The sequence below is a fragment of the Sinocyclocheilus anshuiensis genome, unplaced genomic scaffold (assembly GCF_001515605.1).
Source record: "Sinocyclocheilus anshuiensis isolate Anshui unplaced genomic scaffold, SAMN03320099.WGS_v1.1 scaffold2872, whole genome shotgun sequence".
NCBI lineage: Eukaryota > Metazoa > Chordata > Actinopteri > Cypriniformes > Cyprinidae > Sinocyclocheilus > Sinocyclocheilus anshuiensis.
The window spans coordinates 312,289-326,226 of NW_015560619.1; the positions used below are offsets into that span (position 1 = coordinate 312,289).

Below are 13,938 nucleotides of genomic sequence, written 5' to 3' on the forward strand. Positions count from 1 at the left end.
TATTATTTCATGATTTTTTTTCTTTTTAAAAATATACTTTTAATATATGAAATACACTACAAATGCATATTCAAGTAGACTTGAATATTTCCTTTTTTACTATAGTCTGTATGTTCTGTTTTCAGAAAGAGAGAAGGCTACTTGAGAACCGACGCCTTGACCTGGACATTTGCAAAGCTCGGCTCAAGAAGGCAAAGTTAGCAGAGGCCAAGGCTGCTGTAAGTTTCATTTTCACTTATTTCATCACCATCATCACATGTCTTCCTCCTCTCACGTTCTTTCATCTCCTCCACCACCCTCTCATCACACACAGCTTATGAGCTGTTAAAGGAGGATTCGGATCTCTAGAGGGACATTTCAGGAAGTATGACCTAAAGCAAGAATATTCAATGTCTAGCCCCACAGCTTGAATCCACACCACAAGGTTATAAGTGACTCACAATCGCAATTCTGTTTCTGTGGCTTGTGATGCACGCACAAACTGTGGGACATGGCAAATAAAACACTGAAAGGTTTAAAACAGATAGTTAATCACAAAATGGACTGAATCCTAATAATTGGTTAAGAAATTGGAAGTATTTCTGAATGTTGCATTGGTGTGTAAATAAGACTTGCATGTTTAAATTCACCTGGACTAAGTCATTCTGGACAATGAAAAGGATCTTTAAAAAAACAAACGGACAAACTCTTAACTGATTTGGTGCATGAGGTGACAATATATGAAGTTCATGTAAGATATCACTGTTATTGGTTAAAGCCAAACAATTATCCGAAACACTTTTTTTAGGTCTCATTTGTTAACATTAGTTAATGCGTTATCCAACATGAACTAACAATGAGTAACATATTTGTACAGCATGTATTGATCTGTAATCTTAATAAAACCGAAATTGTTCATTGTTTGATCATGTTAGTGAGTAGTGGATCAATCTAATCTAATCTAATATAATATAATGTAATAATTCATAGTAATTGAAACTGAACTAACAGCTGTTTACAAATAAACCTATTGTATAGTGTTACCCAGTTACTGTATCATTGCCAAATCATTTTATTCACTGGCCCTTTGTCACTCCATATTTTCCAAAAGTGGCCCTGCCCCAAAAACTGATGCTCCTGATTTATTCTGTTTACATCATTGAAAAAAAAGGTTGTTTTTCAGGAACTATTTGTTATGTGGAAGATATTTGTGAATCAGTTCTGAGTTCTGTCTGGGAAGCTCTGAGTCAGAAGGCATAAGTTAACATCTTTCACCGAATGACTTCTCCTTTTACTTACTTGTTTGCTTCTTCATTTTATCCCTTTCAGTGACTGAATAATTTGAGGTTTACACAGAGGGCTGTGTGCGATTTTATCATGTTTTGATATCTTCCTTTCCTGCATAGATGAGATTGTTTGCTAATACATCCATTTAGGTGTGATTTCCCTCCTGACACATATCAAGTATTGAAGGGGTAATCAAAAGTCCTCAGAGCCTATTGTTACGTCTTTGACCTCCAAGAGGAACCTGGTAGTTTATTTGTGTGTGTCTCTGTGTGTGTGTTCAATGGAATACAATTATGACTCAGTCATCAGGTGTGCTCTGTGATTTGTGTGATCTGTGTGGAATTTTTTCCTTTCCGTGTATTCACTAACATGTCTCTCTGTTGTCATTTGCACAGTGTGAGGGAGATGTGAGTATCCGTGTGTGTGTGTGTGTGTGTGTGTGTGTGTGTGTGTGTGTGATTTCTCAGCTGCCTTTCATGCTTGGCTGCTTCCTGCTAGCAGTTACATGTACAGGCTTGATAGTTGATCTACTGTATGTATCTGCCACCGCTGCAGTGCCTTGATCAAAAAAAAATAAAAAACTTTCAAAAGTCAGTCCTTTTTGAAGTCACAGTTACATTAAATGGCTGCATGTAATTTGTATTTTTTTTTCTCATAATGTACTGTATATTATAGAGCAGCATTTCCCAACTGGATTTCCGCAAAACCCGTGATGGTAGTGGAGGGGTTTTGCGAAATACGAATGATAGAAAAGTTAAAAAAGAGGGAAAAAAGCCTAAGCTATTTTAAGCCAAATATAAAAAAGCTTAATTGAATTGAATTATAGTGTGTATGGTTTTAGTGTGTATAATATAATGTACACACAAACACACACACACACATATTTTGGATTGTATGCATGTGTATATTAATGACTCATTTTATGTATCTCCGTTATCTGTTATATTAGAATCTTGTCTACTTTGGTTAATTTCAACAGCATTTAATATTTACAAGAATATGGCACATGGAGACCAAAAACGTTCAAAGAAAAAACTGCTCTTGTTCTATGTCATACAGTACAACTGTACTAAGATAAAACCTTACTGTTTATTATACTCCTGCAAAACAGTGACAAATTACAATTAAAGGGGTCATATGATGTTGCTAAAAAGAACATTATTTTGTGTATTTGGTGTAATGAAATGTGTTTATGCGGTTTAAGGTTCAAAAAACACAATATTTTCCATATACTTTACATTATTGTTTCTCCTTTATGCCCCGCCTTTCTGAAACGCGTAGATTTTTACAAAGCTCATCGGTCTGAAAAGCGAGGTGGGCTCTGATTGGCCAGTGATCCAGTGGTTGGCCGGATCCAGTGATTGGCCGGATACCTCAAACGTGTGACGGAAATGTTACGCCCCTTACCATATGATGCTGTGTGATGATGCGTGACGAGACAAAACCAATAAAACCCATTATAAACGAGGCATTTGTTGCATCAAGTGGGGACATAATTACTGATTATAATGACTTATACTGTAAGGAAAACTTGAAATTGCATCATATGACCCCTTTAAATTGTTGCTTTTTATGGTAAGTAATGTGTACCTTAATTTAACCCTTAAGCACTAAAACAAGACTATTTGTAAAAACTACTGAAAAATGACTAAGTAAGAGTAAGAACATATCAATAAATGATCATGATTTTTATTCTATTTTTTATATTTTACTTTCTTTTATCATTTTGTTATTATTGGTATTTGGTTTGGAGTGCAATGAAGCGATACAAAAAAATCTGCAGCTGCCATCCTAATTTGTCTGTTTGTGTGTGGGAGAGGTTACAGGCTGGTTTGTCAAGTGTTTTTGTTTTCTGTTTTTATATGCAAATATGAAAATAGTGTTGTCTGCTGGGTCAGTTCATGTGGACACAATTCTTTGTAAAACTCTGTTTCCCCCCTCCACCTGTAGGCTGCGCCTGACTTTCAGGAGACTAGGCCACGCAATTATGTTCTGTCGGCCAGTGCATCTGCGGTAAGAAGGCTGCAGACCCTTAGCATTAGAAGTCTTCCCCCACACACTCTCTTTTTCTTTCTCTTTCTTTCTACATGGCCTTGATTTGTACATACACTATTTCCCCACCAATATCTGCACCAAAATTTAGATCAGCAGGATGCCCTCCGACAGTCCTTTCTCTATGGGAGTGGTAAAGCAGTATACTGTTATCGTGGATAAAAATCATCAGATAAAGCACTTTGGATATACAGTAGCATCATCCTCTTCCCTTTTCCATTACTTGGAATTTGAAGTGGTTGAAAATTGCAGGTGATAGTGAGAAAAGGGCCTCACTGAAACTTTTCCATCGTCCCATCGTCTTTGTTTTGTTTATTCCACGCAGTGGGATAGTGAAGTTGGTGATTCATCTCTGATTGACAGAACTTGAATCTGAAGTGAAGCATTATATAAACCCCTCATAGAGTAGTGTACTTACAGACAAGCAGCATTTATTGTGTGTGTCTTGTCAGCACAGCTCAGTGATGGACATTAGCATTTCCTTTCTTGTTGACCCATTGTTTAAAACTAGTCCTGCTTTCCATTCTGTCAATGTTGTGAGTTTACCACAGTAACACTTTCTTTCTTGCAGTGTTGTGTGCCTGTGTGCCTTTCCCTGTGTGTTTGATTAATGTTTTGGCGAAAGCTGATGCAGTACTTCTATATAGTCGATTAGTCCCAGTAGTACATAATGGTGGTTTGTTGTTGTTGTTTGTGTGTGTTCATATAGATATGTTATGTACAGTAAAGCTCAAAAGTTTGGACACAGCTACTCCTTCTTTATTCTTAAGTGTGGAAAGTCATTAAAGCGTTTTATTAAACAACTTTCTGGAATGCTCAATTTTCATTGATTAGTTACAACCAGTCATTTTTCCCATCATTCATGGCAACTCTGTTTATCAGTCCACTCTCTTTTCATAGAAACACAACGATCACCATCTTGCATCTAAGATATCAATTGTAGTAAAATAAAGTGAAATAAATTGTGAAATATTTTTACAATTCTAAATGACTGTTTTCTATTGGAAAAGATCTTGTAATTTATTCCTGTGATGGCAAAGCTGAAGTTTGAGCAGCAGTAACTCCAGTCTTCAGTGTCATATGATCCTTCAGAAATCATTCTAATATGCTAAAAAATCCTGATTTAAGCATGTCCAAACTTTTGACTGGTTCTGTAATATAGTTTGATGTTTTGAAATAACGATAACATCATGTTTTTGCATAAGTCAAAACATGAAAATCCCCTGTGATGAACATTTGCAGTGGAATGCAGGGGGTGGAAAACTTTGCTTTTATTCTTTCACTTTTATTTAAAAGATATGTGTATGCTCTTATTTTTCATTGTAGTTGTGGTGTTAATAGGGTCTTGAAATTATAGAGGGTTCAGGATCCTGTACTGCTTATGTGTCTGATTACATTAGACTGTCTCTTTCCATCTTAAGATCCCATGAAGTGAAACAGTACAACACTTTTAAAAAATTGTATTAATATTTTTTTTATGTTAGTTATTTACATTTACATGTGAAATTTTGTCGGTGTTTTGTAAAGAGAGGGTTTGTGTTATGTTGTCGTCACTGTTCTTCTCTTGTCGTTATGCTGCATGTTCCAGCTGTGGAGTGAGGAAGTGGATAAAGTGAGTACTGGGCAAAGATCCACTTCTTCTTTTGCTGCTGTATGAGCACATCTGAAAATGTAGACATGACTTTGTTCACTGTGTTCTCATGGAGCAATTAAATGACTGCATATTGATTTACGTAATAAATGTTTACATAATAACTAGGGGTGTGACGAGATCTCGTGCCATGAAATTTCTCATTGAGGTGTCTCCAAGTGAGCGTGAAACGAGCATAGTCGATGCCACCACTATGTTTACATTACATGCCTCCACTATCGTTTTGCTTTTTTATATAAAAAAAAAACACATTTAATTCAGTTGGAAAATGGTTGCTTCAATTCTAAACTGATCTGTATGTATTATCTTGCACAGTAGTATGCAGTGTCATCGCCAGGAATTCTGGGCCCTGTGCACTGAATTTGCTATGGGGCCCCCTCAAAATCATGTTCAGGGATGACGCAATCTCAAAATCACGTTGGGGGACAACTGAGGGACTCATACATATCTATTGCAAAAGGTTCAAAGGCTCACTGATGCTCTAGAAGGAAACAATGAATTAAGAACCAGGGGTGTAAACTGTTGAACAGAATAAAGATGTATACATTTTTTTTATTTTGCCTAAATATCATTATATTTAGTACTGCCCTTCAGAAGCTACAGAAGATACTTACATGTTTCCCAGAAGACAAAATAAATTACATTTACTCTGATCTTCAAATGAAAAAAGTTTTCACCTCCAGGCTCTTAATGCATCGTGTTTCCTCCTGGAGCATCAGTGAGCGTTCTAACCTTTTTGAAATAGTTATAAGTCCCTCAGTTGTCCTCAGTGTGAAAAGATGGATCTCAAAATCATACAGTCATTGTTGGAAAGGGTTCAGATCAGAAGAAAAATCCTTCAGGTCCCACATATTCTTTGGTTTTCCAGCATCTTTTGCGTAAAGATGCTGGAAAACCAAAGAATATGTGGGACCTGAAGGATTTTTCTGAAGAACAGCGGGCAGTTTAACGGTTCAGGACAAAAGGGAATCGTGAACAATTATCAGTAAAAAAAAAAAAAAAAGCTATGGATCATCCAGGTAACAATACAGTATTAAGAATCAAGCGTATGTAAACTTTTGAACAGGGTCATTTTTATAAATTCAATTATTAGTTTCTCTTGTGGACTATATGCAAACGTCTTTTATGTGAAATATCTTATTCAGGTCAGTACTAAAAAAAAATGTAAAATAACATGCATTTTGTATGATCCCTCTTATTTTGGTAAAATAATCAACATTTTACAGATACATTTTGACCACTACTGTAAATGTCTTTTTTTGCTAGTACTTAATTGACATGTCTAATTGAAATGTCTGAATCATGCTTGAAGAAAAATTTGATCTCTGTTTGCACTTTGAATACTAACACTTATTGTTTGCACTTAAATATGACTAAGAAAAAACCTTGTGGAACAATTTGTGGAAAGGAGTTAAGCTAGAAGGTCAGAAGTTCTAGAAGCTCATAATTCGTGTACAGTTCTAAGGTCTGAAGAGACTTGTACAGAGGAGAAGCCTGTCTGTTGAGTTTGTGGTAAAACCTTTTACAGTGCTTGGATATTGTTGTCTTTTACTGCATATGATCATTCTTACTCATCAAGAAGAACTGAAATGACATTCAATACAAGATGATTAGGTAAAACTTTTCAAAATGCACCTGCAGACTACTGTTCCAGTCATGTATTTCATAGAGGATTTCTTAAAAATACTGTGTAAAAATCCAATCGCATGCCTCCTCTCTTGAGCTAAGTGTCCTGTCACACGCCTAATAATAACATGTAATTCATGCTCCTACTGCTTATATTTCTATCTGTACACATCTGTAAATCAGACTTAACCTAACAAACAATACAGATTTCAGCAAGTCTTCAATTATTCTCACATTCTAATGACTACAATGTTGAAAATGTTGGATATGAATCTAACGTCATAATATCTGGCTGTCCAGACATATGGAAATATAAAACAGTAGGAAAAGAAAAATGTGTTCTGAAAAAAATCGTAAGAAAAGTTATGAAAAAAAAAAAAAAGTCAAGGCAACATGGTCATGATTTGTGTTAAGAGTAGATACCTTTAGCCAAGAGATGTTTTTGTTACAGCAGCTACAAAATCCAGCTATTTCTTTCAGTTTTTTTTGGTAAATAGTGCTTGGTTAGCAAGACATTTTGCTGTCATCATTTCAATTTTATTATAAATGTTATAATAAATGTTATTACAAATTTTAGAGCCTTTACTCTTATATTTCAAACCGCTCATTTACTATATAAACATTTCTGGTGTTTGTCAGTGACTAGTTATACTATAAATAATTTTGAACGGTTAGATGATGAGCTCATGCTGAGCCACAGGGTCATGTGACGTGTGGTTTGAGGTTAAGGAGTCTGGCCTGTGTTATGTGATTCATAATTCCTAAGACTTATAATGAAGATGCAATGATGACAAATCAAAAATATATTGTGTGGCTGAGAACTCTTTTCCTATAAAACATTTGACAAGAATGTATAGTTGAGCTATGTGGATAATGTGTCCTGTGTTTTTTTGTTTTGTTTGTGGCTCCACCAGGCAGAGCACGAGTTGCGTGTGGCTCAGACTGAGTTTGACAGACAGGCAGAGGTCACATGCCTCCTGCTGGAGGGCATCAGCAGCACACACGTGAGTGCCTGCGCTTCTCACAATCGCACTGCCTTCATTTTGGACATTACGCAAACAAAATGAGTTGCAGTGCCACCGTTCAAAAGTTTAGGGTCTGTGTGTTTTTTATTTTTTTGAAAGAAATTAATGCTTAATTAATACTGCTTGTTATTCAGCAAAGACACATTAAATTGATCAAAAGTGAAAGAATCCTGAAACGTATCACAGCTTCCACAGAAATATTGAGCAGTTTTCAACATTGCTAATAATGAAAATGTTTCTTGAGCAGGAACATACTACACTGACTGAAGACTGAAGCAGTGGCTGCTGAAAATGTAGCTTTGCCATCACATGAATAAACTGCATTTTAAAATATATTGTAAAAAGGAAAACAAAATATCGTAATATTTTTTTGGTGATTTATTGTCTGTTTTTTATTTGAAAAATTGTGACCCCAGTCTTTTGAACAGTACTGTAGACTAGTATATCTCTTTCCAAGTAAGGAAAGAGACTTTTAAAATTGTGCAACTCCATCACAGGTGAACCACTTGCGCTGTCTGCATGAGTTTGTGGAGGCCCAGGCTGCTTATAACGCACAGTGTCACAAGCACATGCAGGATCTTCAGAAAGAGCTGAGCAGGTGAGAACTTCAGTGAGGTGCTGCAAACTTCAAAATAAACATAAACAGCTATTTGTTCTTCTGTCCTAAAGCGATTGTAGTCAATTGTGGACAAGACCACAGGAACCAGATGAGTCCTCTGCTCAATGTGACATTGCTGCAGCCTGGAATTGAACTGCTGGTTTCGTCTGGTCAGAGGAGAACTGGCCCCCCGACTGAGCCTGGTTTCTCCCAAGGTTTTTTCTCCATTCTGTCACCGATGGAGTTTTGGTTCCTTGCCGCTGTCGCCTCTGGCTTGCTTAGTTGGGGACACTTCATTTCCAGCGATACCGTTGACTTGATTGCAAAGATACTATTTAAACTGAACTGAGCTGGATGATGACATCACTGAATTGAATGATGAACTGTCTTTAACTGAAAAATGAGTGTTTACTATTGTCATTTTGCATTATTGACACACTATTTTCCTAATTAATGCTGTTCAGTTGCTTTGACACAATCTGTATTGTTAAAAGCACTATATAAATAAAGGTGACTTGACTTGACTAGTCAAATAAGACCATGTTTTACAGGAGTTGCAAGACAGTTTGGTAACATTAGTCTATTTTTATTATAGAGATGTGCTAAAACAAGTTGTGAGTAACACATTCCCCTTTATGGCAACTGCTTTTCTAGAAAAGACTTCTTGAGATCATCTTTGAGCTGATGATTTATTTTCTGCTTTTTCTTTCCTGTTCTCAGTGCAAACGGAGATGCGTAAGTAACTTTTTCCATCACACTGAAAAAGGAAGAAAGTTTGCCCACTAAATTTAAACGATTAAATTCATGTGACCAAGGGATTTTAAGTCTTTCGCCTTTTATATCATATCTGTGTCATGTGTGAGCAACAGCTAGATATTTATATCTATTCGCAATCGCATACACTATGGTTTTGAATCTGTCAATCTGTTCCAGGTTTCCTAATGCTTTTGCTGTGAACGCCTCCACGTCAGGGGTGTCAGCAGGCCCTTCTCCCCTTTCCACTGCCACCCTACCTGGGGCTTCTCTACCTAGTCGTCCCCCAAACCCCTCCAATGCCCTTGAGTCCAGCACGCTGAAGATTGAGGAGGTGAAGCCTGCAGCCACTGGTACTCGCAAGGCCAAAGTGCTGTATGACTATGATGCTGCAGATACAAGTGAACTTTCCCTTCTCGCTGATGAGGTAGGACATGAGGAAGTCTGTTTTCCCTCTTTACAGTCAGTAACCAATGTTGGGGAAGCTACTCTGAAACTGTAGCTTGATAAGCCACAAGCTACTCATAAGTTAAAGTAGTCAAGCTATCCTTCTGAAAAGTAGCTAGCTACATTGAAACGACTTTTTTTCCACAACAATGTATATTACAGATAACTGAATAAGCGTTCATGAAGAATGTTTTAAGTAAAAAAAAAAAAGATATTTAAAACAACAATGCTATACAATTATGATGTCAAAGACTATTGTTTTAGTAACTTAAATTAAGCACACAGAAGCATTTTCTCAAAAATACTGTGATAGATGGCTGCATTATGGCAAGAAATAGTACTGAAGTCTGACACAGTATTGGCTCTGACAGGGAAAGCACTAACAGGTGTTATTTGGGGAAAATAATCTAATTGTGATTTTTTCTGGTTAAACTCGCATTTTGTGATTTAAAAATTGATTAAAATTGTTTTTTCACAAAAAACAATATAATAATGTATATTATAATGTATATGTAATATATAATAATAAGATAACAATACTAATTTTATTTTACAGAAAACTATTGTTTTACAAAAAACTGCAGGATTACTATAGTTAACATACAGGCAGCCTATAACTGTACATCATATTATACTTTTATGATAAAAATCTTTGACAGTAATTCTTAATTTTTATCAGGAAGTATGTCAAATCAAAAACGGAGTCCATATCTTTAATATGAAATAGGCTTTCGGCCTTTTATACATCCACTGTGGGGGGTGGAGAAGTGTACTCCAATACACTTCTATTCACTGAAGAAAAACATGGATTATCATATGTTTACTTCAAATTTCTTTAGAGAGAAGTATTATTTGTCCTATTTATGCCCAAAATAGGACTGAGTGCGCATTACTGAGCCCTAAAGAATATAGGGCCAGATTTACTAAACAGGGTCAATGGGAGTGGAAATTCCTGCGGGTGATTTACTGACAACGCACAAGTTAAAGAACACCTAAAGAATGCATCTTTAGTAAAAGAACGTGTCTTTAGTAAATCCTGACAGTACTATATTAACGCCAAAAGGCGGTTTGCACTGGCGTAAGCTGTAAGTAAATATGGCCCGTATGAATGTCTGTTTTATTCATACTGGCAGCCGGAGGGCGCCCTCGATCACGCAGAAACTCCACATATGCAACACAGAAGTAATAGAACTCCTGACACTCCAGGAAAAATTCCTAATATGGACAAAGGCATTGTTTTCGCTGTAGCTGAATAAAAAGAAGATAGAAACGCTTGAACTGATTAAACATAAGGACACTAAACCCATGAGTGCGACAATATATGGTTTATCTGTGTTCTTCAAGCCATCTTGGGTTTTTCATAATAATAAAGTCAATTTATAATCCATTGCTAATTGGCATAGCCTTTATTACAGTATAGATTATATTTTCTGCCTCATTCTGTGATAAGAAGCCACATCAGATCATAAAATGAAGTTATTTCAAACTCTTGACTGATGTTGGTTGTGGACTAAAATCATGTTATTAAATGTTCTCTTTTGTTGGACATCAGGTTTATAAATACTTCTCAGTAAGTTTGGGAAGATTTGGCACTTGACTCAAAATCAGCGCTTGCGGAGATGTGTAGCATTTACTACTGATGCTGCGTGATATACATAGTATACATAGGTGGCGGTAATGTGATCTTGTAACAAGACGCTGTGCTGCTTCAGTCTATTGCAGGTTCACAAAATAGAATGTGGCTAGTATCACGCTACACTGTTGTTTGCTGGAAAAAGTAGTTAGCTACTGGAAACACTACATTGTTTTAAAAGTAGCTGAGCTATTGTCAAGCTACTGAAAAATGTAGTTACGTTAGTAGTGTGGCTGTTTGTAGCTAGCTACTCCCCAACACTGTCAGTAACTTTCATTATATCAGTATTAGTGATTTTAGTAAGTTTAGTATGTACTGTAATGAAAATGTATTGTATTTATTAAAGGGGACATCGGATGCCCATTTTTCACAGGTTGGTGTGATTCTTTAGGGTCTTCGTGAAATGTCCCGTTTCGCTGAATGTCTCTTTAAATGATAATAAGCTACTGCTCACCGACCCCCTCTTCAGTTTTTGTGTATTTGGTGGCGCATTACCATCAAAAACAAAACTTGCAGCTCAAAACTTCTACTGCGTCCTCAGTGGCTCTGATGTCAGAAGAAAAAGAAGAATGTTTCACGCCACAAGCTTGAGCTTTGCGTCAGCTTCACGTCGTCACTGCAGCTGCAGACGCACGAGGGTATTCACACTGGAAGAGTTTGTACAGCGTCACAGCAGCGGCTGCTCACGCTTGTGCTGTGAAACCAGCCTTATGTTCACTTTTACATCCAAAACCATCAAACCACATGCATTGCTTACGAGACATGTAGCTACAGCTGCTCGAGTGTGGAAAAAATGACAGACAGCGTACAACTAGCTGAGGGTGGAAATATGCTGTCGTGGGCAGGGTCTGAGCAGTATGACGTCATAACTCAAAACAGCTTGATAATTGAGACTGTTTAGGTTTTTAAGGCGTGAATTTAATTTTTTTTGCTTCTGTCCACACAGTGCTAAGGCAAATTTATATGCAAACTACAAACTACAAAGTGAATTGTACATCCGATGTCCCCTTTAAGAACTATTTTATTGGGAAATGTTTACCTGTAGTGTAAACTATAGTTATTTAATTTGAACAAATTGTATTATATTAAAATGTATTGTTTTTATTATAACTATTTATAATGTAATTATTATAAAAATATAAATAACATATTTTATTTTTTAACCCTTCTCTTTTTTAATAAATGACTTTCTTTTGTAGTTCTCTGTATTGTTACTAAGTGCTTTTTTTGTTTCTTGCCTATCATGGTCAGTTTAAGCTAGTTTACTTACAGTCTCTGTGACATTGCCATTTGTTTAATGAAATGGGCTTGTAACCTAAAGGTTTTACGTTTGAACCCTGCCAGACAGTGTCATATGATTCAACCTCACAGACCCGTCTCGGATATGCAGGCCTATGAATCTTAATCCTCAAAAGACGTCAAAAGGGGTGACTGCAAATGTGTATTTCTTAATACACGTCTGTAAACCACTGTTTATACATGTCTGTTGTTACAGTATACTTGAATGAATTGAATGCGTCTGGAGGACTGTGCCCATTGCAACACAGTCAGCCCACATCAAAATGTCTACTTCATTTTTTTTCTTTCTCTCTTTCTGTTATTCTGTAGCTTATTACTGTGTACACGGTGCCCGGCATGGACCCGGACTGGCTTATTGGCGAGCAAGGCAACCAGAAAGGCAAAGTGCCTGTCACATACCTGGAGCTCCTGAGCTAGATGCCTCGTCCTCTTCACAAATACAGAGTCACACTGAATTATGCATGAACAAATACTCAAGCACTCCTGAACACTCAGTGAATTTATCCGGTTTCTTTCTTTTTTTTTGTTACTGTGCATAAATATGTATTATTGTTTTTTTAGGCCCTATTTATGTTCTATGTGTATGCTGTTTCAGTTGAACACTATCCTGCATAAGGCGTTTCTTTAAATAACTGATTTTATTTCCTTTATGATCCTGTGACTGCTATATTTTCCTTAAGTCTTTCTTACCCTCCAAGTGAAGAAAACAAACCGACAAGCTTTTGTGTTGGAGCTGGATCTGAGTGTGTGTGTGTGTGTGCACGTGTGTGATCATGAAGACACTAAACATTTAGGCTTTGCTTCTTTGCGTGTCGTCTAGCTCATCATGCTTGTATGCTTATACAGTCATGGTTTGATATCAGCACTTTTGATTCCAAATGCAGCATTTTTTGTCAGTGTGTTTTGTCAGTGATTGAGAAGATTGTGAAGGTATTAGGTGCGGTTATGATGTACATTATGTGGTTAACTGTGATCTGATCATATTCAAAAGACTGATTTTCTTTACCTCCAGTGGTACTTATTCACATATGCACAGTCATCACCTTCCCACTTTCATCTTTGTGTTTGCTTGTTGCAAAAAGCAATGCATATTAAATGAATGCAATTGAAATATATAATAAAGACAGATTTACTGGGTTTTGATCTTGATGTTGTCTTTCTAATGGGGCTTGTCGTCTAAAGTACTTAGCGGTGAGATGTTATCAATGACTGGCTTTTAATTCTGACTCTGGTAGGGTTTGCTGTTGGTGTTTGTTGTGATTTACTAATGCACTGAGGGTCATGCTGGTAACTTTACTCCACTACTGCACTGACAAGTTGGTTTTGGAAAACATTGCAGTGATTGTGCAAGATAAGTCAAGTTGTTTTTCTTTTTTCCTACCATCACTCAGAAGGAATTTTGGAATCTTCTCTACACAATTCCTAACATGATTTTTAGCATACAGCATTGCTATAAAAAAAGCTTTTGATGAGAATTGGAACTTTGTGTGCATAATTCCAATTGTACTTTAATCTGCTAAATCAAATAAAAATTTTTTGAATATATATATATATGTATATGTATATATATGTATATATGTGTATATAT

General features: G+C 36.4%; 1 protein-coding gene across 9 annotated transcripts in view; it reads left to right on the forward strand.

Moving 5' to 3' along the window:
- LOC107681863 (endophilin-B2-like) overlaps window positions 1–13,747 on the forward strand; it is a 22,299-nt gene extending 8,552 nt beyond the window's left edge. For 4 of the 9 annotated variants that reach the window (XM_016478222.1, XM_016478225.1, XM_016478224.1 and 1 more), the window contains 10 exons: window positions 126–218; window positions 1,662–1,673; window positions 3,217–3,279; window positions 4,907–4,930; window positions 7,510–7,599; window positions 8,118–8,218; window positions 8,939–8,953; window positions 9,152–9,398; window positions 12,660–12,774; window positions 12,805–13,747. In XM_016478222.1, coding sequence (XP_016333708.1) covers window positions 126–218; window positions 1,662–1,673; window positions 3,217–3,279; window positions 4,907–4,930; window positions 7,510–7,599; window positions 8,118–8,218; window positions 8,939–8,953; window positions 9,152–9,398; window positions 12,660–12,767 — 753 coding nt within the window. In that variant the 3' untranslated portion in view covers window positions 12,768–12,774; window positions 12,805–13,747. The remainder of the gene's footprint in view (window positions 1–125; window positions 219–1,661; window positions 1,674–3,216; window positions 3,280–4,906; window positions 4,931–7,509; window positions 7,600–8,117; window positions 8,219–8,938; window positions 8,954–9,151; window positions 9,399–12,659; window positions 12,775–12,804) is intronic. The other 5 variants (XM_016478223.1, XM_016478226.1, XM_016478228.1 and 2 more) reach the window with 3 other exon arrangements.
- The last annotated feature ends 191 nt before the right edge of the window (window positions 13,748–13,938 follow it).